The 26,547-nt window shown below is 48.2% G+C and overlaps 1 protein-coding gene across 1 annotated transcript in view; it reads left to right on the top strand.

Moving 5' to 3' along the window:
* Window positions 1-26,547, top strand: part of TMEM131L (transmembrane 131 like) — a 178,736-nt gene that overhangs the window by 145,762 nt on the left and 6,427 nt on the right. The window contains exons 26-31 of the mRNA XM_021101486.1: window positions 4,205-4,353; window positions 14,471-14,595; window positions 17,338-17,504; window positions 18,913-19,098; window positions 22,244-22,322; window positions 23,443-23,525. Of these exons, the coding sequence (XP_020957145.1) occupies window positions 4,205-4,353; window positions 14,471-14,595; window positions 17,338-17,504; window positions 18,913-19,098; window positions 22,244-22,322; window positions 23,443-23,525 (789 nt within the window). The remainder of the gene's footprint in view (window positions 1-4,204; window positions 4,354-14,470; window positions 14,596-17,337; window positions 17,505-18,912; window positions 19,099-22,243; window positions 22,323-23,442; window positions 23,526-26,547) is intronic.

The following is a 26,547-nucleotide window of genomic DNA, read 5'->3' as shown; positions in this document are numbered from 1 at the left end:
CTTTTTTTTTTTTTTTTCATGGCCGCACCCACAACTCATGCAAGTTCCCCAGCCAGGGATTCAATTTGAACCAGGTGGACCTATGCCAGATCCTTTAACCCACCACCCCATGCCAGGATTTGAACCTGCACCGCCCCAGCAACCCAAGCCACTGCAGTCGGATTCTTAACCCTCTGTACCATGGCGGAACCCTGCTTTTTATCTTTGTGGCTCAGCCACTCCTACACTGTGAGATAAATGGAAGAAAAGTGTGTAATGCTGTAATAAGCACGCTTCCTAGATAATGACGTATGTGCTCACAGTATTTCTGAATTCCTGACTGTGGTCCTGTTGGAGTTTCTCAAGGACTTAATTTGAATTCATTCTATTGTTTGTCCTCATTCTTGGCCCCACAACAGGCATTCGTAATTTTCCAAGAGTCTGTGCTTTTTCCCTTTTAGGGGGTAGTTTAGTGTTGGATCTTACATTTGGATCTTTCCTAAGAAACTCTGATGACTAATGCTTTTAGTGCTGTTCTTGGCCCAAAGAAAACTTGAGGAAATCCATTCTCTCATGAATTAAGACTCGAGGAAAGTCAGGACACATTTTTGGAGCAGAATATCTGTATTCTCTTCATACCAATGGCTTCCAGAATCCAAAGTGATGATAAAGACATGATTTTCGTGTGTTTGTTTTTCTGTCTCCCTTGCTCTCAGCTCTTTCCTTGGCTGCTTCACAGTGTTGGTCGTTTTCCTCCATGGGCATCTGACACCCAGTTTGTGTTGTGGGGAAATGAATGCTTCCCCAGCATTTTTATAGCTATGTGACATTTACGCCATTTTCTGTGAACAAAACAGAAGAATCCTCACCTTGTAAGCGTTACTGTTAAAACGTTCGCATCTTGCTTTGATGGGCTGCCCCAGAACCCTCAGCGGGGCCTGGAGCCTGCTTTGCTGTGATAAACAAACGCACTGCAAATGCACTGCAGTCCTCTCACCTGGCTCAGATTGTAGGGTGCCCTGAGGGAGTCTCAGTTAAAGAAAGAAGGAGAAGGTATGGAAATACTTTGTTTCATATGAGAACCCTGAGGCAGTTATTGTGGGGTTGAAGTTGCTCAGACCTTACTTTGAAGTCAAGGATGGAAGAAGAAATACGCTTATGAATGAAATCACTTGGAGGAAAAATGGAGGGATCACGTTTTCAGATGCAGTTCCTGCTGACACTGACTGTTGCCATGGTTACTGTTGCCACATGGCTACCTAGGGCTTGGTTCTCCTCCCCAGGCAGGTGGGCGTTTCCTGTAGGTGAAGCCCTGCCCTCAAACAGGTCATGCATCTTCCAGTGATGACTCTCTCTTTTTTTTTTTCCTTCATTTTTTAAAGTTTTATTGAAGTACAGTTGATTTACAAGGTTGTGGTAATTTTTTGCTGTGTAACAAAATGCTTTAGTTATACGTATACATACATCCATTCTCTTTCAGATTCTTTTCCCATATAGACTAGCACAGAATATGGGCTAGAGTTCTCTGTGCTATACAGCAGGTCTCTGTTGGCCAGTCATTCCGTAGACATCAGTGTGCGTACACCGATCCCAAACCCCCACTCCACCCCTCCCCTGGCCACCTGTCCCCTTTGGTAACCATAAGTTTGTTTTCAAAGCCTGTGAGTCTGCTTCTATTCTGCAAATAAGTTCTTTTTGTATCCTTTTTTTATTTTTTTAAATTTTCATTTATTTATTTATTTATTTGCTTTTTTTAGGCCATACCTGCAGCATATGGAGGTTCCTAGGCTAGGGGTCATATTAGAGCTATAGCTGCTCTCCTACAGCACAGCCACAGCAATGTGGGATCCGAGCTGCGTCTGCGACCTACACCACAGCTCACGGCAACACCAGATCCTTATCCCGTGAGTGAGGCCAGGAATCAAACCTGCATCCTCATGGATCCTAGTCAGGTTCTTTAACTGCTAAGTCATGAAGAGAACTCCTATGTTGCCGAGACCAGCCCAGCAGGTGAGGGCTGAAGAATGGGTGCTGTGAAACTTTAGGAAAAAGTTAACATAAAACAAGACAGAGAGATGTTTATCTTAATTAATGGTGGGAACCAGGGGGAACTCAAGGACCCAGGGACCCAGAGCACCCCCTCAAGAAACCATACTGCTTTTATTGTGCTCTTTAGGATTATGTCAAGTGAGGAGGGGGTTGTAGGTGCAGGATATGGATTTTTTTAAATTATTTTAAAAGTCACATAGCTGGTAGCTGATTAAGCTTTTGTTCTGACCTTTAGGCATTTAACAGTCATTAGCATTGAGGAAGCTTGGCATCAGCTACCTATGCATTGCATCTTGAGAACCATCATTGTGATTCCGCAAACAGCATGCCTATGTTTGCACCTCCGTTCTCCTTGCTAAGGCATATCCTGCTAACGACCCCTCATAAACCCCTTGGGGCCATGAGGCTCATCTTCCTCTTATTCATTAGAGGACATGTCATGCTGTGCAAACAGTGTGCCAATCTGTGCAGGTCTGGGTGCCTAGACCAATGCATTATGTCCTCATTCAGCTGACCACATGAATAACTTATGCCTTTAGGTCTTTGCTCTTAAGCTTAAGTCATTCACCAGCACTGGAACTGTTTTTCAAGCAGGAATATGGGGTAAAGTAAGGCAGGACAAGATGGAGTTTTCAGCATAGAAAATAGAAGCAAAGAGGCTAAGAAAATATTGTAGAAACATGTCTTGCAGCACTGTCTCCTTTTTCTAGATCCCACATATGAGTGATATCATATGAAGTTTGTCGTTCACTGTCTAACTTCACTTAGTGTGATAATTTCTAAGTCCATCCATGTTGTTGCAAATGGCATTATTTCATTCCTTTTTATGGCCGAGTAATATTCCATTGTGTATATGTACCACATCATCATTAGCCACTCCTTTGTCGATAAGCATTTAGGTTGCCTCCGTATCTTGGCTGTTGTAAATAGTGCTGCAGTGAACATTGAGGTGCATGTGTCTTTTTGAATGATAGTTTTCTGTGAATGTATGCCTAGGAGTGAGATTGCTGGATCATATGGTAGTTCAATTTTTATTTTTTTGAGGACTCTCCGTCCTATTTTCCATAGTGGTTGTATCAGTTTACATTCCCACCAACAGCCCTTTCCAGTATTTATTGTTTGTAGATTTGGACAATGGCCATTCTGGCTAGTATAAAGTGGTACCACTTCATGGTAGTTTTGATTTCGTGAGCCTTTTCATTTATATCTGTTCCACTTGCATCTTTATAACAGGCAGGGTAGGTAGAGGAGGTAGTATTTTCATTTTATAAGTATGGAAACCAGAGCTCAGTCAACCTAAGAGACTTCCTTTGATTCTAAAACTAATGTGTCTGAGTCATGACCAGAATCCAAGATCTTACCTCCTTCTCTGCTTCCCCCAACTTAAAAAAAAATATTGTGGTAGCATATACAGAACATAAAAGTTACCACGTAAAAACACAAAGCTCAGTGGCATTAAGTACATTGTCATCATTGTATAGCCGTCACCGTCACTCCTTGCTGAGAACTTTTTCATCATCTCCAACAGAAACTCTGTACCCATTAAGCAGTAATTACCTCTACTCCAGCCCCTGTCCTGTGGGGGCCACCATTCTCTTTTTTTCTCTGTGACTTTGATGACTCTGAGTCCCTCACACAAGTGGGATCACACAGTATTTGTCTTGTTGTAACTGGCCTGTTTCGTAGACTGTAATGTCTTCAGGGCTTATCCATGTTGTCCTCTGTTGACCTTCATTCCTTCCATCCCGCATCTTGACCATTTTTGCGTGTGCGGTTCAGGAACATAAATTATGCTCACGTTGTCGCACGACGAATCATTCCTTTTTAAGGCTGAGTGGCATTCCACGGTATTTAGCACGTTTTGTTTATCCATTCGTTATCCACGTTTGGCTTGTTTCTACCTTTTAGCTTTTGTGAATAATGCGGCCGAGAGTAACAGTGCGCCCCTGCTTTTTCTTCCCTCGACCTCTCTCAATGACTGTTTGCAGAACTCCAAAGAGACGTGCATTTTCACCTGTAAACAAAATACATTTCTAGAGCGTTGTGAATGTCAGAACCAATCCGTAGGTCTAAGTCTCATTTCATCAAATGAGATCAGTGTAGGGAGGAGATTGAACTGTGGGGGACATGGATGGGAATGATGAGCTAGAAATTGAATCATTTTTATTTATTCAAGGGAATACCCACCAAGTGCCTGTCAAGAATGAAGTAGACAATTGTGAGACTTTGAAAAAGGTTGACACAAAGTCTTCTTCAGAAAAGAAGATTCACAGAGCATCTAAAGAAGACATGTGTTCTGAGAAACAGGATATGCCATCAGTCGAGGTCTGTATTCCTTTTTTTCTTGCTATTAGACAAAACCTATTCTTGGGGCTTAGCGTGCCAGTATCTGTGTAATAACTGTACCTCTGTATTTCATACTTTTCAAAGAGGCTAGTTATGCCTTTGAAACCATATTGATCATTGGTGAGCTTGCTATATTCAGAAAATCTATTTGTCTTTTAATTATACAGGAGATACCACAATACTTTCTTTTCTAAAATAGTTTTTGGTGACATCAGATAGCTTTTATCCTCAAGAGAGGCTGTTCATAAGCAAATGGGTTATAACTCTGGGTGAGAAATAGAAGTAGATCGCTCATCCCTCCGCTCCATTTGTTCTCCCAGCATTCGTTTTCAGACTATAATCATGTGAGTTAGAAGCATAAGCCGGAATCCACAGGAGAAGGATGCTTTTCCAGCTCTGGTGCATAGGCCCTAGTACGGTAGAATCTTTCCCTACCCACTGTGCAGGCGACTACAGGGTATCTAGAGAGCAGGACTGAGCCTTGCATCTCAGGGGGAACAAAAGTTCCCAGATAAAGGTGGGAAAGGAATGTGGGAGAATTTAAACTGCTTTTCATCGGGACAAAGCTATGTATGTTAGCACACAGCTAATTATGTCAGAACAAAGTGTGCGTGTTCGCACAAACATTGTGAAAAAAATAGCATTGCAACTGTAGAGATACACTACAGTGAAAATGAGGGAAAGGAGTGAACATACAGGAGACATGTGAAGATTCCAGTCTAGACGAAAACATATCCAGAGACTTGAAGAGAACTCTGAGGATATTGCATACTTAGACTGTGAGTTCAATAAAGTAAGAGCTTTTAAAGGCAAATTAATGCACTAGGATAAGGCTGAAAGAAGTTTTATAAAGTTAAGTCAATATAGACATCACATTATATACACGATGGCCAAAAATTGCCTTACCTGAAGGAAATGATATGAGATAATCAGAGTGAATGTGGAGGGAAAAAAAAATTTTTTTTTTGGTCTTTTTAGGGCCGCACCCATGGCATATGGAGGTTCCCAGGGTAGGGGTCAAATCAGAACTGTTGCCACCGGCCTATGCCACAGCCACAGCAATGCCAGATCCACTCCTGGTCTGCGATGTACACCATAGCTCACGGCAATGCCAGATCCTTAACCCACTGAGTGAGGCCAGGGATCAAACCTTCGTCCTCATGGATACTACTCAGATTCATTTCCACTGAACCATGATGAAAAAAAAAATTTTTTTTTTTTTTTTTTGGTATCTCTAGGAGATGTTTTTAAATAATGTCATCCTTTTAAATTTATTCTTTCTTTTTGTCTTTTTAGGGCTGCACCCGCAGCCTACGGAGGTTCCCAGGCTAGGGGTCGAATCAGAGCTGTAGCTGCCAGCCTACACCACAGCACGGCAACACCGGATCCAAGCCACATCTGTGATCTGTGTAGCAGCTTATGGCAACACTGGATTCTTAACCCACTAACTGAGGCCAGGGATTGAACCTGCATCCTCACAGGCAGGTTCTTAACCCACTGAGCCACAACAGGAACTCCAGAAAAATTTGAAGAGATTGAAAATTGTAAGGAAAAGATGATGAGAGACATGGGGACAGAGATGGTCCAACACAAGAGTCATGATTGTCTGAGTATATGGCCCAACAGTGGGATAAGTGACGTTTTCAGAGATATACTAGAAGAAAAATTTCCCAAGAGGAGGGAAGAAATAAACTTAAAGATCCAAAGGGCACACTGTGTGCACCAGGAAAGCTGATTCCTAGTAATGGACACAGACACATTCTGGGTAAGGGATTGAACGGAAAGCTTAAAGACGGATACAGAAAAGGCAGGAAAATCAAGAAACCCTAGGCTTGCCTCAGGCTTCATAGAAACAGCTAATGCCAGCCGCAGATGCACCTCTCTCAACTCAGATGGACTCGGGAGCCTTGCTTGAGAAAGAGACGTTAGTGAAAGTTAGCCAACCAAGACCAACGTGAGGATAGAGACCCGGGACTGAGGAGGGTGTGTTAAAGGTGTGTGGTTGAGGTTTCTGTCCATCTTGTATCCAGAACTAAAACTAATGTTATGATCGCAGAACAGATTGTAAATATTACAACTTTTTTTTGTTTGTTTTTGTCTTTTTGCCATTTCTTGGGCCGCTCTTGCAGCATATGGAGGTTCCCAGGCTAGGGGTCCAATCGGAGCTGTAGCCGCTGGGCTACGCCACAGCCACAGCAACGCCGGATCCTTAACCCACTGAGCAAGGCCAGGGATCAAACCCGCAACCTCATGGTTTCTAGTCGGATTCTTTTTTGCTGCGCCACGGCGGAAACTCCTATAAATATTAAAACTTTAACAAAGCAAAAATAGTAATAAAATCTGCAAAAACAGGAGGTGGGATTGGAAGGTCAGCAAAAGTAAATTTTCATTTTATCCCTCTTAGTAAAGAACCAATACTGTGCAAAATGGGAACACGGAGTTTAAAAGGGCGAAAACTTAAAAAATATCTTTTAGCATCTTTTTCTCAACTTAGATCCTTAAGGAATTAATGTATCATGTGGAGAAGAAGCAGCTATTTGCAAGTTGGCAGTTCTTTGTGCTACTTCATTTCCTTCTTTTAAGTTCAAGTCAAACTGAGCCTTAAATTTTTATTTAAAATAATAGATGGTCCCAGTGTTCTCAGTTGCTCTGGCGTCTGTCTTGCCATCCTTATGTGTGTATAGGTTCATACAGAGACATGTAAAAAAAGAAGGTTGCCAAGTGGGAGAACCTGGTTATTTCTTATTCTTTTTGTTTCTCCTGCTTTTTAGGGCTGCACCTGCAGCATATGGAGGTTCCCAGGCTAGGGTGCAAATCAGAACTGCAGCTGCCGTCCTACGCCACAGCCACAGCAACTCGGGATCCGAGCTGCATCTGCAGCCTACACCACAGCTCACAGCAACACTGGATCCTTAACCCACTGAGCGAGGCCAGGGATTGAACCTGCATCCTCATGTACACTAGTTGGGTTCATTACTGCTGAGCCACAAAGGGAACTCCCTGGTTATTTCTGAGTGGTGGGATTTTGCTTGATTTCTTTTTTTTCCTTCTTTATACTACTCTGTTTTTGCTTGAACGCTATAAAAATCTGGATTTTTTGTTTAAGTAAATGAGATGAGAATGACACCAAATGAGAAAATCACAGACATTCCAAACTAGGAATTTGCGGTCTGTTGAGAAAGACGAGATCTTTGCATGAAGTTGAGTGCTGAAACCAGTCCACAGTCGGGGGGTGGCTGCGGAAATGGAAGGTCAGTCTCACCAGCGGGGGCCACAGGGAGCCCTGGAAGGGGGAAGGAACTTATGCAGGTGGCGTGTGGAGGGCAGGCAGGCACCCGGCACCACGGTGGTGCCTGGTGGTGATGTTGGGAGCAGTGAGGGCGTCATCTGACTGGGAGGAAGGGGACGACGGGAGAGTTCAGAGTCCTCACAGCCAAGGCCCTTGCATGCCGACGCCAGGGTTAGTCTTTATTCTCTGGATCTCCGTTGGAAACACAAGGAAGTGAGCATAAGCAGTAGGAAGGGATGCGTGCCCGCTAAGGAATTTTTAGGATCAGTTTTTTTTTTCTTTTTGTCTTTTTAGAGCCACACCTGCGGCACATGGAAGTTCCCAGGCTAGGGGTCGGATCAGAGCTGCAGCTGCTGGCCTGCACCACGGCCACAGCAATGCAGGATCAGAGCAGCATCTCTGACCTACACCACAGCTCACAGCAATGCTAGATCCTTAACCCAGGGAGCAACCCCGAATGCTCATGGATGCCAGTTGGGTTCTTTAACCACTGAGCCATGACGGGAACTCCTGAATCAAATTTGTTAAAGGACATTGGTCTTTGAGGAGGATTTGGCTTGAGGACGACCAGCCTGGGGACCCAGGTGTGAATCGTGGAGCGCAGTTGAAGGTTTGAGAATGAGGTGGAGGTGGGATGGGGTGGAGGCTGGATAACAAATGGAAAGCAGTCTGCAGGCTGCGATCTTCTTAAAGGTTGCAATTGAATATTTTTCAGTTGAGTTTCAGGAAGATGGGCAGAATGCTTGCCCTCGAGCCAGTGTGGTGGCGTGGTGGGGGCTTGAATGAATCTGTGAACGATGAGTTTCTGCAGGGTCAGTCTCAGTGTTTTGGAGGCCCAGGTGGGGAAGTGGATGCCACCTCTCGTCTTGCAAGAGGCCTTCCCTCTGCCGCTGTGTGTGCTGTATTCAAGACTGTGTTTAGGCAGGAGCAGGGCTGAAGGATAGGACAGCGGGTGGGAGACAGTGTAGCAGGAAGACCAGCAGGCCTTCCTCGCTCCTGACAGCATAAAGTAGAGGAGCCACCTTTGCTTAGAGAGCATTTGCAAGGACAGCTCCAGGGTTTTACATCTGGGCAACCGGAAGATAGGGAGTCGGGGTTTATGTCTGCCAGGTTAGTGATGCCTAGTGGTTGAGAGCATGGACTTGGCAGCCACACTCCTGGGGCCTAAATCCAGCTCGATGCTTACTCCACAACCTTGGGCCAGTTCCTCCATTTGGCAGTTCCCTTGTCTGACACAGGAGGGCGCTGACAGTACCGCTACCTCTTGGGGCATGAGAATTAGCCAGGTGAAGAGAAGTACCTAGAATAGCTGCCCTGGTGAGTACCGCCAGTGGTGGGGGAACCAGGGAGGTGACAGGTGGGCAGACACTGACATGAGCTCCCACACCTGGAGCCTGGGACTTGGCAGTGGTCCCCATGGAGGTGAGAATTGGAGGGTGACATGAGTCCGCTGACCTATGTCCTGAGAGGCTATGGCCTCTGAGTTCCAGCCAGCCGGCTAGCTGGCAGGATGCGGGGTCTAGAAGGTGGACAGCAAGGTGCTGAGTGTGGAGACGGGGCCCGATCGCAGGAGCCCAGGTGCAGTCGCTGAGTCCTGGGGAGGTGGAGATGGGTGAAGTCAGGGTCAGAGCCCTCTGAGCTGCCCTGCAGTGAAATGGAAGCCAGCAACGAGCTGTGCTGACCCAACAGCCCCCGGCCTCGTGTTCGGGAGGAGAAGGGGGGAGCTGATTGCCCAGGACCCTCGGTCCTGGGACTGGATAGCACCCCACCCCAGTCCACCGGTGGCCAGGTGCTGTCTGAGTCCTTTCTTCTCCACCTGTCGTTCACCATCAGATCTAGGAGGGCACAGGCCAGGTCTTGATCTCTGTCCATGGAGCTCAGATACGTCCTGGACTCAGCCTCAGGGCTCGTGCAAGTTCCTCCTTCCTCCTGGTCCCTGAGCCTGGGCGGGACAGACATCCGATGGAGCGTCCAGGGCTCGGGCTGTGCGTGGAGGTCACCAGGGTGGGTTTTCTGGGGCGGGTGGGGGGTGGCTCTTCTCTGCTGTCTTGGTGACTCACCACCCGTTGGTGTAGAGCTCGTCTTTAAACCCCCGAGTGTACTTTCCATTTCGTTGTTCACTTGGAGAAAATCATTCTTAATAAACACATTCCCAAGCACGGTGCTCAGTGTTTGTTTTTCTTGTACATTCTTGGAGCCTAACTTCGCAGCTTAGAAAACTGTATAAATCTTCTCTCTGTGGCACATGGAAAGCATTCCTCTGGATTTATTGGCAAAGGAGCTTGAAGCCCAGATTTGGGAATCACAAACTAAAGTTTAATCCCAGCCCTTGCTGTTTATTTTTTTTTAAGTGGATCTTTTTTTTCAGAAGAGGAATTCATGATTATTACAGAAACATAAAGAAGGGAGGAAAAGATCTGTCCAAAATGGGTCACTTTTTACATTTTTCCATATTCTCTTCCCTCTCTGTGCACATGTTAAAAGAAAAAAAACAACTCAGGAGCATTATTATTATGTCTCTGTGCTTTGTTTAATGTCCTAATTGTGACTGTTCTCATGTTAGAAATGAATGGGGAATTTTGTTTTCACGGGTTACATACCATCCCATTATTTATCTCTGCCTGAATCCAAACCATTCCCCTGCAGGTGGACATTAAAGTTGTTTGCAACTTTTAATTTTTGTAAATAACTGTATGATGAACAGTTTCATTATTAAGTTTTGCTGGTATACCTGGTATATCCTTGCTGTAGGTTTCTAGAAACAGAATTAAAAGAGTGTCAGCTGTTAAGGGCTCTGGCGGGGGCTACCAGCTTGCTCTCCAGAAGGCTGGTGCCTGGTTTCCTTTCACCTGCCTGGTGTTCGAGAATGGTCATTTCATTCAGGTTTCAGCAGCACCATTTTGGGGAAGAATCTTGGGGAGTGTGACAGGCAAATGACAGGGTTTCGTTTTTCATTTCAGTCTGCATCTCTTACAAGGAAAAGTAATTATGTTTCTTCATTTTTTTGGTAAAGTTCTGAAAAACACAGGCAAAAAAAAAAAAATCGTCCATCCAAGACATTAAAAAAATTCCTTTTATTAGACGTGAATATCTAACCCAGTTTCGCTGGCACCGCTCAGAGGCGCGCTGTTACAGCACGCTGCCGCCCTGCCATGCCCTTGCCTTTGTGGGCAGAAACATGCAGTGTAAACACATCATTTGTGGGTTTTTGTTTGTTTTTCTTTTTGCCTTTTCTAGGGCCACTCCCTCGGCATATGGAGGTTCCCAGGCTAGGGGTCTAATTGGAGTTGTAGCTGCTGGCCTATGCCGGAGCCACAGCAACGCCAGATCCAAGCCACGTCTGCGACCTACACCACAGCTCACGGCAATGCTGGATCCTTAACCCACTGAGCAAGGCCAGGGATCGAACCCACAACCTCATGGTTCCTAGTCGAATTCATTAACCACTGAGCCATGACAGGAACTCCACACTTGTGTTTTTAAAGCTAAAATGGAAAGCTGAGATACAGGCTGGTCTGTACTTTGCCTTTCCTAAAAACATACTTTATTATTCAATATCGGTGGGCAAACTCTTCATGTTTTTAGCTTTCTCTGTTTCTTTTGTGAGTTTGCATGTCATGTCCTTTGCCCACTTTGCTGTTGAATGTTAGTGGTTTTTTCTTGTTTCCTGCAAGAACATAGGTGTAGGTATCAGCTCTATCAAATAGTATAATAATTTTTTCACAGTATGCTCTTTCCCTCTTTTATTTGCTCTGACTTATATACATGGCTTTAAGAACACTTTTGTGCTGTCAACCCATGATTTATTTCTCTTTGATTTCTTCCTTTGCTTTTATTAGTAAAGCTTAGGAATTTTTTTTTTTTAATTTTAGGGCCACACCCATGGCATATGAAGGTTCCCAGGTGAGGGGTCGAATTGGAGCTGCAGCTGCCCACCTATGGCATAGCCACAGCAACACCAGATCCGAGCTGCATCTGTAACCTACACCACAGCTCACGGCAACGCCAGATCCTTAACCCACTGAGTGAGGCCAGGGATTAAACCCGCATCCTCATGGATGAAGGTCAGATTCCTTTCCCCTGAGCCACGATGGGAACGTCAGGTTTAGGAAATCTTATTTCCTTACCCTGCAGTCAAATGGTCCCTTGCTCAGGGGCATCAGAGAACTTGGTTCAAGTAATTCAATGGTGATGACGATAATAGCTTAAGTCTCCTGTAAACTACTTATTGTGCATCAAGTTCTTTAAGCCTCACCATGGCTTTTTGAGGAAGGCTGGGGAGCCCAAGGCACAAAGAGGCCACGGCCTTTGCCGGAGTTGACACAGCTTTTCAACACAGTGAGGTTCCGACCAGGTGCTTTGGCCTGGTCTCAGTCTCGGGTCTGTGTGGACTCTCTGAGCTTCCTGGTCAGGCCTGCCTCTGTGCATGTGACATGTTTCCATGTGACACCAGGAAACAAAGAGCCAGTGGTCCCTTTACTCATCGTTCTGTGTCTTGACAAGTCTTTGGCTTTGGGTCTCAAGTCTGCCTGTCCCTCTCTGTTCTGTCAGCTGCCACCACTGTGGGCCCGTCCTTGCCCAGCTGACCCTGGCCAGGTTCCTCCTTGCTGCCTGGCGCTTCTGTCTGTCTCTCACACGCACACGCACACACACAAGGGGGCAATGCTTCTCAGCACTGGGTGCCACCTGTGTGTGGTTCCCGCAGTGCCGACCCTCTCATTGGCACATGGTGCCGTCTGGCCCGGCTGGGTTGAGAAGGCGGCTGAGGGGCAGAACGACTCCTGACCAGCTGACTCTTCCTCATTCCACTTAGAGGCTGGTCCTTTATTTGTGTGTGACCATGGAGGGACAGAGAGGCTTAAGTGCCTGCTGTGTTAAAAAGCTTTTCTGGGCCCTGAAGTGGACAGGTAAGGCGACAGAAGGGGTCACCCCCCCCCCAAAGTTGGGAACACCCAGATGACAACACATGAAGAAATATGGTTGGGATTTAATGTTTAGCATCAGGTCATGTCTCATCATTGGTCTTTCATTTGTTTAACATCAAACTTAAACAGTTAGCAAAAGGTCCTATAGGATAGGGCTTTGTGTGTTTAATTTGTCCTTTTTTTTTTTTGTGGGCCCATCCACAGCTTGTGGAAGGTCCTGGGCCAGGGATGGAACCCGTGCCACAGCAGTGACTTGAGCTGCTGCAGATCCTTAACCTACAGCACCACAGAGGAACGCTAACTTGTCGTATTTGGAAAATACCTTCAGAATCAGAAAAACGTTAATACATGTTGGGGGAAAAATATATAGAGGCGTGGAAAGAAGCAAGCAGGATACCCTCACCCTACTCATGGTCACTGACATCGTCATTTTCTCTCTAGTGTTCGTTACTGCAGTAAGCATCTTGCTTGATAGATAACCAGAGGCTCTCAGTACCCCAGAGAGTAACGTGCAGGCATCTAAAACCTTTTCTTTTTTTTTTTTTTTTTTTTTTGTCTTTTGTTGTTGTTGTTATTGATGTTGTTGTTGTTGTTGCTATTTCTTGGGCCGCTCCCGCGGCATATGGAGGTTCCCAGGCTAGGGGTCGAATCAGAGCTGTAGCCACCGGCCTACGCCAGGGCCACAGCAACGGGGGATCCGAGTCGCGTCTGCAACCTACACCACAGCTCACGGCAACGCCGGATCGTTAACCCACTGAGCAAGGGCAGGGACCGAACCCGCAACCTCATGGTTCCTAGTCGGATTCGTTAACCACTGCGCCATGACGGGAACTCCTAAAACCTTTTCTGTCTCTCCTTCCAAGGCTGCTTTAAAGGGGCAGCGTGGTGCAAGGAAGAGAAAGAGAATGTATGAGAACTCGTTAAAGACATGAGTTACTTAAAGATTTCAAAACACATCCCACTCTCCTTGGGCCTGTTAGTAGACCATGCCTAGTATTTATTTATTTATGGTTATCATTATTTATTTTGTCTTTTTATAATGATTTTTACTTTTTCCATTATAGCTGGTTTACAGTGTTCTGTCAGTTTTCTACTGTCCAGCAAGGTGACCCAGTCACACATACATGTCTACATCCTCTTTTCTCACATTCTCAGGCTCCATCACAAGTGTCTAGATATAGTTCCCAGTGTTATACAGCAGGTTCTCATTGCTCATCCATTCCAAAGGCAATAGTTTGCATCCATGCCTAATATTTAAAAGAGGAAAAAGCCCAAATTAAAAAATGATCTATACACACATATATATAACATTTATCTCGTGCTAAATTAAGTTTTTGCCATTTAAAAAGCATCAGGCATATTCTTGCCTCATTTGCCTCAAAAGCTTAAACTGCTTTGGAGGATTCTCTGGAGTTTTGGCTGTTCTCACGTTCCTCCATAAACAGAAAAACACAAAAACACCAATTACTCCAAAGTTGAGTTTTCACATGGCTTTTCTTCAGTAGTAGTTCGTGTGCGTTGCACATACCAAACAAACAGGTGAAGGTCAGAGGGTTTATTGCTGCTGAGGTTAACAGCAAGCTGGCCATAAATTGCGAACAGATGTTTTTCCTTTTTAGCTCCTCAGAAATTTTTTTTTTTTCTTTCTGCAGAGGTTGAGGGAGGTAGAGAAAGAAGGGAAATGAAAACAAACCAGAGATTGAGAAAAATGTATGTCTGTGTTTTCACTAGTGTTGGAATGTTCTGAATTCAGATGGAGTTGATCTTTAAAAGTAAAAAAAAATTGTACAGAGGGTTTTTTTTTTTCAATGTGTACTGTGTACTAGTAAGTTTAAACCTTTACTAGAAGTTTCTTTTTTTTTCTTTTTCTTTTTCTTTTTAGCAAGAAGATCCTTATAGGAAGAAGAAGCTTCAAGAGAAAAAAGAAGGAAATTTACAAAACTTAAATTGGAATAAAAATCGAACATGTAGGAAAAACAAGAGAAGGGGTGCTGCCCAGGTCTTGAGGTGTGTAGTTTTTAACAATCTCTTGAATTTTTTTCATCTGTTATTTACCCTCTAATTTTACATTTAGCTTTTGCCTTTTGGTCTTATTTTCTGTTGGCTACATAACAAAAGGTTAGGTGGGTGTAGATGTTTATATTTTGAAATAAAAATAAGTTCTTGGAGTTCCGTTGTGGCGCAGCAGAAATGAATCCGTCTAGTATCCATGAGGTTGCAGGTTCAATCCCTGGCCTCGCTCAGTGGGTTGAGGATCTGTCATTGCCGTGAGCTGTAGTGTAGGTCGCAGACTTGGCCCGGATCTGGCGTGGCTGTGGCTGTGGCGTAGGATGGCAGCTGAAGCTCCAATTAGACCCCTAGCCTGGGAACCTCCATATGCCACAGGTACGGCCCTAAAAAAAGAGACAAAAGACAAAAAAAAAAAAAGTTCATAAAATTAATATTCTCAAAAGGAACATGGCTGCTGGTTACATTTTCATTTGTTTTGCTGAAAACCCCTTAAAACGAGCAAATTGTTAAAACTTTACCTAATTACTTAAAACTCAGGGCGGTTTTAGGGGAAAGAGGCAGAGCCATCCCACCAGGCCAGGACCTTCGTTCTGTTTGTGGAAACACAGAGGCTTTGGTCCAGCAGGTCCTGGGCATAGGCAGGTCCCAGCTCCCAGTCTGATCCTGACCCTGACCCCTCTGGCTGGGCCGTCCAGGGTTTTGATAATGAAAGAGGATGCCCACACATAGAATCTTTGCTGCGTTCAGTCCTGTAGGTTCTTGGAGCTGTGGGAAGTGGGGTGCAGAGGTTAGACTGAAGCCCCAGGGCTGGTGGGAAGAGAGCCAGACATTGCACGTGCAGAGCCTCCTGAAGGCCCAGTGTCCCACTGCTCCTCACCCCGGTCCCCAGTCATGGGGAGCTTGTCCGGTGGGCCAGCACCACCTCCTGACTGCATGGGCGTCCCAGCCTGCTTCCTGGTACGTGGCCCCTCTGTCTTCACCACTTCCACTCTGCTTCTTTTGTGCTTTTGCATCTGTGGGTTTCTCTCTCTTGTGAGCCCAGCTAGGGACTTCCATGGGCTTCTGTCCAGGTGTCCTTTAGCGGCTCCACATTTGCATGTGGTAACTTGCTGTTGTTCTTGTGGCTGGAAGGGGCTCTGGCAGAAGAGCCTGCCCAGGGGCAAGGACCCTTGGAGGGGGACATGGGAGACACTGCCTGCAGCATCTGTCCCCCTTTGCATTGGCAGGCTCGGACCCTGGGACCCAGCCCTGTAACATGCCCCCTGGAGTGTCCTGCTCTGTGGGAGGAGGACAGGGTGACCCCCAGGGCCCTCAGGCACTAGTTCTGTGTCCCACAATCAGCAAAATGCAAAGAGGGAGAGAAAGAAAGATACCCATTGTTAGATTATTGTTAGCACTGAGTATGACGACTGAGGCATGAGTATCCTTATTTAGGCTAAATTATTTGAAAGCTGTACTGTGGTCTTTGGTAGAAAGGCCAGTACACCTTGTATTCTCATAAAAATTTGATGGGCTTACGGGGTCACTATGAAACAGTATATCTTCCTGAAATGGACATAATGGGAAGGTATAAAATTAGGGTGGATTTTCACCAATTAAACATGAATGACATACTTTTCGAAGCAGATTTTGGACATGCTAAAGAAACACATGACGTTGTCAAAGAGTTAACCCTTGGGTAGCTTGTAGCTTTGCGATGCTGAAGTGGGTGGTGGTTGTCGGACTGTCGTTGCCTTGGCTTCAGCTTCTATACACTTTACCCTGAAACCAGTGAAACCATCAGCTCCATCTCACATTTAATCTTCTTACCTGCCGTCCTGCAAGCCAGGCATGAGATTGGACACTGGGAAATAATCATCCAGGTGTCTCCACAGCGTCCTCTGCACATTTCTGTGTCTCTGTTGACAAAACCATATTCCCGGCCATCCCTCAAGTTAGAGAGGTGCTGGTACTGGACGCTGAACTCCTTGGGAGATGGACTTTATTCTTTGTGGATGCTGCATCTTTTCTAATAATGCATGGCTCGTGGTCATCACTCAAGTGCTTGCCAAATGAGTGAATGAGAAAGGCTGTAAGTTAATACTCAGTACCTCCCCCCAGGCACAAAGGAACAGGTTCATCTTTTGACAGTGATATTTTAGGAGTTCTCATGCTGGCTCAGCCAGTTAAGAACCTGATGTAAGCTCCATAAGGATGAGGGTTCAATCCCTGGTGTTGGGTTAAGGATCTGGCGTTGCCGTGAGCTCAGATCTGGTGTTGCTGTGGCTGTGGCGTAGGCTGGCGGCTGCAGCACTGATTCATCCCTTAGCCTGGGAATCTCCGTATGCTGCAGGTGCGGCCCTAAGAAAAGCAAAAAGAGAGAGAGAATGATCTTTTACACTAACACCAAGGAAGACCGGCTGAGAGTCCTGGGTTCTGGTTCTGTACTTAGCACTTAGCAGTTGACCTTGGGGGACTCATTTAACCTGGGGCGTTTCCTTCCCGTCACTGTAAAATGGGAAGAGATGACATGAGCCCCAGCTTAGTTCTGGTTCTAAAGCGGCAACATCTTCTTACTGATATCCCTCCCTCCCTCATCCTTTTCTCCCAGCAGACCCGGAGAAGAGAGGTCTGACATTGTTGCAGATGTCATTGTTGCATTGTTGTGTTTGCGCCTCTGCTGAGTCTCAAGGAAAGCAAGTATGTATGCGCGCATGTGTGATAAGATGCACACACGATCTTTTCTGGTGGCTCTTCCAGGCCTTCTGAACAGAGCGAATTAAAGCTGGTGTGCAGTGAATTCGAAAGGTCCACGCTGAGCAGTGACATTGCGGTCAGAAGCTGGTGTCTCCAGGAAAACCCCAGGCAAACGTGTAAAGTAGATGCTGGCGTTGGAAGCAGCTTACCCACCTCGCAGGGAGAGGCAGGTACGCACCGTGTGGAGCTTCGAGTGGGGCTGCTGTTGAGGGATGGTCGTTTCCTGGGAAGGTACCCGCTGGGGGACCCATGGCTCTCGATGAGGTCATCACCTCACAGGCTTAGTTGACTCCAGCCCGGCCGGAAAGCCGTCAGGATGAGACGGGAGGCTGAGATTCTAGGGAGGGACCAGGTGAGAAGAGTGGCCGTTCTCACACACCTGTGCCGGGTGGTTCCCGCTGAGCCAGGCTGTGGCCCCTTCGAGGACCGCTGGGCAGTGCCCAGGGAGTGGGTGGCAGAGGGCACCCAGGGGCTTGGAGGAGGGTGGCAGGAGAGTAAAGGGCTGCTGACGCTGGCAGGACTTATGGGGGTGGGGGCGGTAGTGGGGGGGTGGTTGTGATCCTCCTGTTCCCAGACCCGGTGCCCCCCACCCCCACCCACCCCCCGGGACGCAGGGCTCAGGGCTTTCTCATTGATTCTCTGGACACCTGCATGTTGCTTCTTGATCTTACTCAAGGCTCTTCCCCCCGACAAGTAGAGAGTACTTGGAGGCTCTTGGTGGACATTTTATTTATTCAAATTAAAAATGAATTTTTGGCCTCATGTGGGAATCACAGTTTGTACTCCAGGGATTGAACCCCAGCTGCAACAGTGAAGGTGCCGAATCCTAACTAATAAGACCACCAGGGAGCTCCCAGTGGACATTTTAATAAAACAGAGGAGTTACGTACAAATCTCCAGTCCAATAAAACAGCCTTGATTTTTTTTTTTTTCTATTTTTTTCTTAGAACCACTCCCCTGGCATGTGGAGATTCCCAGGTTAGGGGTCGAATTGGAGTTACAGCTGCCAGCCTACACCACAGCCACAACAACACAGGATCCAAGCGTCTGAGCTGCGTCTGTGACCTATACCACAGTTCATGGCAATGCCGGATCCTTAACTCACTGAGCAAGGCCAGGGATCAAACCTGCAACCTCATGGGTCCTAGTTGAATTCATTTCCACCGAATCACGATGGGAACTCCCTTACTTTACGTTTTGAGATTGATTTGTTTGATCTTGCTAATTTAAAACCTTTTAAAAATGAGAACAGGAATTTCCCAGCGGCCTAGTGGGTTAAAGATCTGACATTGTCACTGCTGTGGCTTGGGTTCAGTCCCTGGCCTGGGAACCTCCGCATGCCACATCCTCATGGATACTAGTCGCATTCATTTCCACTGAGCCACGACGGGAACTCCCCGCCATCCCACTGCTGTTTAAGGGCTGTTTAAGGGCCCACAGTCTGTTACAGTGAACCCGTCTCTCCGCGCTGGATGAGCAGAGTAGCAGATCCTGGCATTGAACCTTGCCTTCTTCATAACTTCTCTCCTTCGATGAGAAATTGTGTCAGTGAAAGATGGCCCCCCTCCCTCCCTGCAGACGGCTACTACCAGAAGCCTGGGAAGCAGAACGCCGAGAAGTCTTGCTCAGACTCCAGCTCAGACTGCGGCAGCTCCTCGGGCAGTGTGCGTGCCAGCCGGGGCAGCTGGGGCAGCTGGAGCAGCACCAGCAGCTCCGACGGGGACAAGCGGCCTGCAGTGGGCCCTCCGCATTTCCTACCACCCGGTGAGTGTCCCCCCACTCCAGGCCCAGGGTTACTTTCTGCTGTGCATCAGGGGGTTTGCTTTGGATTTTAGCCACTTTCTTTTTCTTCCTTCCTTCCTCCCACCCTCCCTCCCTCCATTATTATTATTATGATTTTTGAGGTTGTTTTGTGCATGCTCACAGCATGCAAAAGTTCCTGGACCAGGGATCAAACCCGTGCCATGGTAGTGACAACGCTGGATCCTTAATCTCCTGCACCACAAGGGAACTCCTTTTTTTAAAAAAAGTTTTATCGAAGTCTAGTTGTTTTACACGGTTGTGTAATTCCCGCTGTGCAGTGGGGTGATTTGGTTATGCATGTCCACACATCCATCGCTTTTCAGATTCTTTTCCCACCTAGATTATCACACAGTCCTGGATAGAGTTCCCTGTGCTGTACAGCAGGTTGGCCAGTCATTCCGTGTAGAACGGTGTGCATATGCCAATCCCCCACCCCCAACCCATCCCTCCCCTCACCTATCCCCTTTGGTGGTAGTGGTGGTATTTTTTTTTTAAGTCTCAGGAACAGTTCAAAGAACTCCCACATTTTTTTGCTTCTACATTTTTTTACTATGTTAAGACATAACGTAAAGTGTACCATTTTCACAGTTTGATGTGTACAATTCAGTGCAGTACGTCCCTTCACATTGTTGCTACCCTCAGACCCTTTTCCCTCCCCAGACAGAAACTGGCTACCTTTTATTTCTTTTTTTTTTTTTACTTTATTTTTAGGGAGTGCACCCTTGGCATTTGAAAGTTCCCAATCTAGGGGTGGAATCAGAGCTCTAGCCGCCGGCCTGCACCACAGTCGCAGCAATGCCAGATCTGTGCTGCATCTGCGACCTACACCACAGCTCACAGCAACGCCAGATCCTTAACCCACTGAGCAAGGCCAGGGATTGAACCTGCATCCTCATGGATGCTGGTCGGGTTCGTTAACCACTGAGCCACGACGGGAACTCTTCCTGGGTCCCTTTTATTTTTTTTATTTATTTTTTATTTTTTTGTCTTTTTTTTGTTGTTGTTGTTGTTGTTGTTGCTATTTCTTGGGCCGCTCCCACGGCATATGGAGGTTCCCAGGCTAGGGGTTGAATCGGAGCTGTAGCCACCAGCCTACGCCAGAGCCACAGCAACGCGGGATCTGAGCCGCGTCTGCAACCTTCACCACAGCTCACGGCAACGCCGGATCGTTAACCCACTGAGCAAGGGCAGGGACCGAACCCGCAACCTCATGGTTCCTAGTCGGATTTGTTAACCACTGCGCCACGACGGGAACTCCCCTGGGTCCCTTTTAAACCATAGCCCTCCCTTGCCCTCCCCTGCAGCCCTGTAAATCTCTCTTCTCCTTTCTATGCATTGAATCCTCTGGTATCTGTTAAGTGGAGTCACGCAAGACTTCTTTGGTGACTAGTTTATTTCACCCAGCATGTATGATCTTCAAGGCATATGCTTGTGATGAGTCAGGACTTCCTTCCTTGTTAAGGCTGCGTAGTAATCCCTGCTGTGTATTTACTGCATTTTATCCATCTCTTCTTCTGCTGATGGACACAACCTTCGGGGTGTGATGAATAATGTTGCTGTGAACAGTGGTCCTCCCTTGCTTTTGAAAATTTAAAGATACAGGAAAAGTCAAAAAAGCATCTCTTTTTCTATCACCCAGAATTAGCAACTCTTAACATTGTCATATTTGCCCCTCATTTTTTAAGAAGTAGTGTTTTAGACTATGTTCCACTTTCCTCTCCTTGAGAACCTCCGGTGTCCATGGTTATGGATGTGGTGTGTCTTCTTTTAGTCCATATTTTATTTCACATATATCCATCAACAAAACAAAGAATAGCTCTTACCGACATAAAGGAGATCATGCGTCATGCCACATCTTGCTTTTACACGCAGCTTCGTTTTTTATAGCTCCATGTCTGCGTAAAGCTTTTATTCACTCCTTTCTGCTGTGATAGTCAATACAGCACACGGTCAGGCTTTGTATCAGGACAGGCAGGGAGGCAGGGCTGCTGTTGGGGTCACTGGGGCTTCCGGGGGGGGGGCTTGCTTTTCGTGGGGCAGGCTCCTCTGTACCTCCCAGGACCTGGGCCAGGGAGTCATGGGGTTTTCTGGATGCCTTGGAACCGCTTGTCCCCCAGAGCCCAGCCGCCTCCCACCACCTCCGTCCTCGGCCCCCTGACTGGCTCTCTCGCCTGCCGGCAGGGCTCCCTGTAAAGAACCTCTTGTTGGAGTTGCTGCTGTGGGTTAAGGATCTAGTGTTGCTGCAGCTGTAGCGTAGGTTGCAGGTGCAGCTCGATTCAACCCCTGGCAGCAGGTGCCACAGAGGCAGCCTCTCCCTTCGTACCCCACCCCCCTAAAAAAGCAGCAACTCTTGTCTGGGAGACCAGGGCCCTGGTACCATAAGAACTGAGACACATGCCTTCTTGTGTTTTCAGTCCGTTTCTCAGTCTTTTCTCATCATGGGCTCCTCCTGCAGGCACCTTATTAGACCCTATTTGCCTAATGACCCCCCACCCCCACCCCGCCGAAAATCCCAGTGCTGCTGATACACACTGTCCATCTCTTCACTACTGTGTGCTGTGCCTGACACCTAAATGATAAGCCTTTCCTTCCGCTGCCCTACGTGGGAACAACACCGCCCGTGTAGACAAGGTCCAGATGCGGGTGCAGGGTGGGCTCGCGAGGCGAGACTTTTTCAAAATTGGTTCTTAGTGTTGACAGAAAAATAGAAGTGCAGCTTTTGCCGGGGGTTGGGGGATAAGGCTGACAGGTGGAGAATGCGAGGCGGAGGGTGGCACTGCTGTAACCGCAGCCTCAGATGCAGCCTCGTTGGGTTTGGAGGTTATGCAATAATCAATGCAGGAACATGCCCCCAATATAAGGAATGGTGTAAAAGACCCCAAAGGCAAAGTATTTTTGAAGAGTGAGCCCAATTTCGTACATAGACAGACATAAGCATTTTTTAAATTAAAATTTTAAATTACTGCGTGTGTGAATATCAGTTGAAAGTGGAAAATCACTCAGCAGAGGTTCAGGCTGTTAGCAGTCTGCGTCGGGAGTACAGAGCATATGGTACAGCTGAATTACGTTTATAAAAACTGGGCACTATCTTTTCGTGTCTTTGCAGGAGACAGTGTCGCACAAAATGACTTTCCCTCTGAAGCTCCCATCTCCTTGAGTCTTTCTCATAGCATCTGCAATCCCACGTAAGTGTTTTCATTTTCTAGCTTTTACTATATGGTTCAGGTACTGCTTGGCTCAGTGTGTTTCTCTGGTTCTGCAAGCTCAAACAGGAAGGCCTTTGAAGGATGTCAGCGAGTAAAAGCTGACGTTACTAATAATTCAGAGCGCGCCATCCTTCTAGGCAGGAGGCTCAAGGGGGAGCGCCTCTGGCATCAGGGTCCTTTCGGTGATGCGGCCACATTAGAGAAGACCTGGTTCCTGAAGGCAGGCAGGCCAGTAGTTGGAGGATGGGGACCAGCTCCTCTCGGCTAGGACTTGAAATAAAGCTGAGCATCGACGGTTCTGAAACGTTGGCGGTAACTTAGTGGACACAGACGTGTTTCCAGCTTCACCATGTGATGGGTTCACAGCCTCGGACAAAATGCACAAGCACCGTTTACTGAGAGAGGGAAGGGGGAGCTGGCGGGGGGGCCAGGGCTGGACTGTGAGGAGGAAAGGGCTGCAGAGTGAGAAGCGTAATTGGGTTTTAGGCGCCCCGAGAGGACGGGGGTGTCATGGAAACCAAGCTGGACCAGGAAGGCACTGCGTGAGCTGTTGGTTAGGGGGCGGGGATGGAAGGTCACTGCCAGCTGGTGGGGGGGCAGGCTGCAGACTGCCTTGGTTACCATAGTGAGAATTGTGCTGTTGTTGTTATTAAAACACAGCTTTGCCAGATCTTAGGAATTTAACATCCCTCGGCCTTTTCCCGGGTGTATTTCTGTGTGTCTCTAGTGTCTATATGTTTTGGGAGGGGAAATTCACATTAAAAATTCAGTCTTAGCGTTCCCGTCGTGGCTCAGTGGTAACGAATCTGGCTAGTGTCTGTGAGGTTGTGGGTTTGATCCTGGCTTTGCTCAGTGGGTTAAAAACCCAGTGTTGCCATGAGCTGTGGTGTAGGTCGCAGACGCTTAGATCTGGCGTTGCTGTGGCTGTGGTGTAGGCTGGCAGCTACAGCTCCGATTCGATCCCTAACCTGGGAACCTCCATATGCCATGGGTGTGGCCCTCAAAAGGAAAAAAAAATATCCTCAGACTTGGCCCTGCAAATGCAGTATTTCCTTGTATAAAAAGCCACTCCTCATCTGCTTGCTCCCTCTCCACGCAGAGACGTGAGGGGCCTCCCCCAGTACGTGGAAGCTCCGTGTCCCAGCCTTCCTGCCGGGCCTGCAGGTGCAGAGGAAGATAAAGGTGAGGCTCGATGCTCTTGCTCCACACATTGGTTGAGTGTCCACGAGGCCCGGCTGGTGAGGGACAGAGCAGGCTTGGGGGCAGGGCTGGTTCCCATTGCACCTGGGCTTCGTGCTTCGGGGCCCCTTCTTCACGGATCCTGAACCTCCTTCTGGGAAACTGTGGCCCCAGAGCAAGGAGGGGATGCTTTCCCCGGGCTGCCACTACCTTTATTCCCTGTTTCCATCTGGATTGGGAGGCGCTGGGAGGCCAGGCCGGCTGGAGAGCTGGTCCAGGAAGGTTGAGGAGCTCCTTCGGCCACCCTCCACCTCCCCTGTCTCTGCCTCCTCGTCCCCTCCCCTCTTCACGGAAGCCCATCAACCGGCCTCCCTCTGACCAATCGCTGAGCGTCTGCTGGCCTTGGCTGGGGTTGGGGGTGGGATAGGATAGAGGCCCCGGGGTATGGACATGGGGCCCAACCAGTGGGAAGGAAAGCTGCTCCTGCAGGGGGTCTGTCCAGGTGTCACCCCCAGGGCCTCCTTTTACTGCTCCCTTCCTTGCCTCCTTCCTGCCTAATCAGGCTCAGGAGTCTCAGCAGGATAAGCTGTCCAGCCCTGGCCTTTCCTCACATAAATCATGCTGGCGTTAGAGGCTGCCTAGGGAGCTCCCCTTGTGGCTCAGTGGGTTAAGAACCTGACTAGTATCCATGAGGATGCGAGTTGAATTCCTGGGCTCCATCAGTGGGTTAAGGATCCTGCATTGCCGTGAGCTGTGGGGTAGGTCGCAGGTGCCATGAAAAAATAGTGTTAAATTCAGTACTTTCCTGAGACGAGATTTGGGAAGGGTTAGAAGGTAGCGCCTGTTTCCTTTGAGATCACAGAGGGGAGGGAGGGTTTAGTTAATTGTGGGGAGAAAAAAAAAAAAACGCATATCAGAGTGAGTTAACACAGGAGTTCCCATTATAACTCAGCAGAAACGAACCCGCCTAGTATCCATGAGAATGCAGGTTCGATCCCTGGCCTCACTGAGTGGATTAAGGATCTGGTGTTGCTGTGGCTGTGGTGTAGGCCTGCTGTAGCTGCAGCTCTGATTTGATCCCTAGCCTGGGCACCTCCATATGTTGCAGGTGCAGCCCTAAAAAGACCCCCCCCCAAAAAAAATAGTGCTTGTTCACAGCACCTGTCCGCAGAGCCTGGTCCTGTCCACTTCCACAGCCTTCCACAGCCCCTCATGTGCCTGCCCTGTGCTCTGCCCTCTGTTCCATGGCAGCCTGGCCTCCTCTGCCTGTGCTGCTCTCCCTCCTGGTCTTGCCCAGTTCCCCAGCTCCTGCACCTGTGTCCATGCAGGTGAACAAGACCAGAGACCGGCTCACACAGCTGGGCTCACACAGCTGGCCACCTGCCTCCCTGTGGCCGCACTGCCCTCTCCCCTGGGAGGAGGAAAGCTCTTGGAGGCCTTCAGAGGCTCTGGGCCTCCTCGGCCTCCTCCTACCTCAGGCTGTCAGCCCGCCCTCCCCTGCAGGGCCCAGCTCAGCCATTTCCTCCCACGGCTCCTTCCCGCCAGCACACACGTGACACCTCCATCTTCAGAACAGCAGCCAAACCCTCTCTCTTGACCCCCCTGTTTGGCAGCCCTGTGCCCCTCTCTGGCAGGAGCCCTGGGAAGACTCTGGTTCCTTTCCTCCTGCTCTGCCCACCACCCAGGGCCCGGCTGTGCAAGGACGACGCCCTGAACAGCATCTGTGGGGCACCTGTGACCCCCTCATCACGAAGTCCCACAGTCTGCCCCCCATTCTGGGTCTCCACCGTGCCCTTCTGCTCAGGCTATGACCTCGGGGTCCCGTGCAGTTCCTCCTCAGCTCCCCCACCTCTCGTGCCGTCCCTGTGGAGCCAGGCCCTTGCTTGCCTGGGTCACACCCCCACAACCCCGGACAGCTCCTGCATCTGCACCTCCAGCCTGGGCCTGGCACAGCCAGCGCTGCCTTCTGCCCTGGAGTCACAGGTGCACAGGCTCCAGGCTGACACTTGCACAGTCCCACCATGCGGGCACTCCTGTTTCTCAGGCTGGCAGTCTAGGTCTCCCCTGACTTTTCTCCTTGTCCCCCTCCTGTCATCTGTGGCTTACTCTCGCAGCCCTCTCCTTCCACCTGGATCCGGAATCTGGTCACTTCTCCCTGCATCCCCTGTTACCTGTCACTTGGGGTATCACACAGCCTCCCTCGGGGGCTCTCTGCTTCTCCTCACTGTCTAATTTTTTTTTCTTTTGAGAGATAATGGACATAGTACCTTAGTTCCGGGGTACAAATGATTCAGCACACGCTTGTAGTGCAAAATGATCACCGCAATAAGTCTGGTTAACATTGGTCGCGACCTTGCCGTCTTTTTTTTTTTCCAGTCTTTTTTGTTTGTTTCAGGGCACACCTGCGGCACATGGAACTTCCAGGCAAAGGGTGGAATCAGAGTTACAGCTGCTGGTCTACACCACAGCCACAGTAATACCAGGTCCCAGCCATATATGTGACCTACACCACAGCTCATGGCAACACCGGATCCTTAACCCAGTGAGCGAGGCCAGGGATCCAACCTGCATCCTCATGGATACTGGTCAGGTTCATTACCACTGAGCCACGAATGGGGACTCCACCTTACTGTCCATTTTTGACACACTGCCAGAGTGGTGGTGTTGACGGTGAGTCAGATCCCGCCACTGTCGAGAACTGGGAGCGGTCTGAGGTGTGTACGTGGGCTAACAAGTACGACTGCCCAGATTTTGTAGTTGCTGCCCCGAGACAAGAGACACCCCCACCACCACCACCCTGGTCAGAGGCAAAGGCTGCTCAGCACAACAAACAGCCTGAGCGCCTTGGAGTCCTCCTCCCTCTCAAGCCCCTCGCCACAATTTTTGGGGCAACGCAGAAGCCCCCAGGTGGCTGCCTGCACCTGTTCAGTGGTTGCATTACAGGAGAGGAGCCCCGAACCTAGGGGAGCCTAAATTATTTTCTATAGCAGGCAGGGGACATCAGCTTTATCATGTTGAACAAAGC

Source organism: Sus scrofa, chromosome 8 (assembly GCF_000003025.6).
Source record: "Sus scrofa isolate TJ Tabasco breed Duroc chromosome 8, Sscrofa11.1, whole genome shotgun sequence".
NCBI lineage: Eukaryota > Metazoa > Chordata > Mammalia > Artiodactyla > Suidae > Sus > Sus scrofa.
This window is presented reverse-complemented; position numbering and strand designations above follow the sequence as displayed.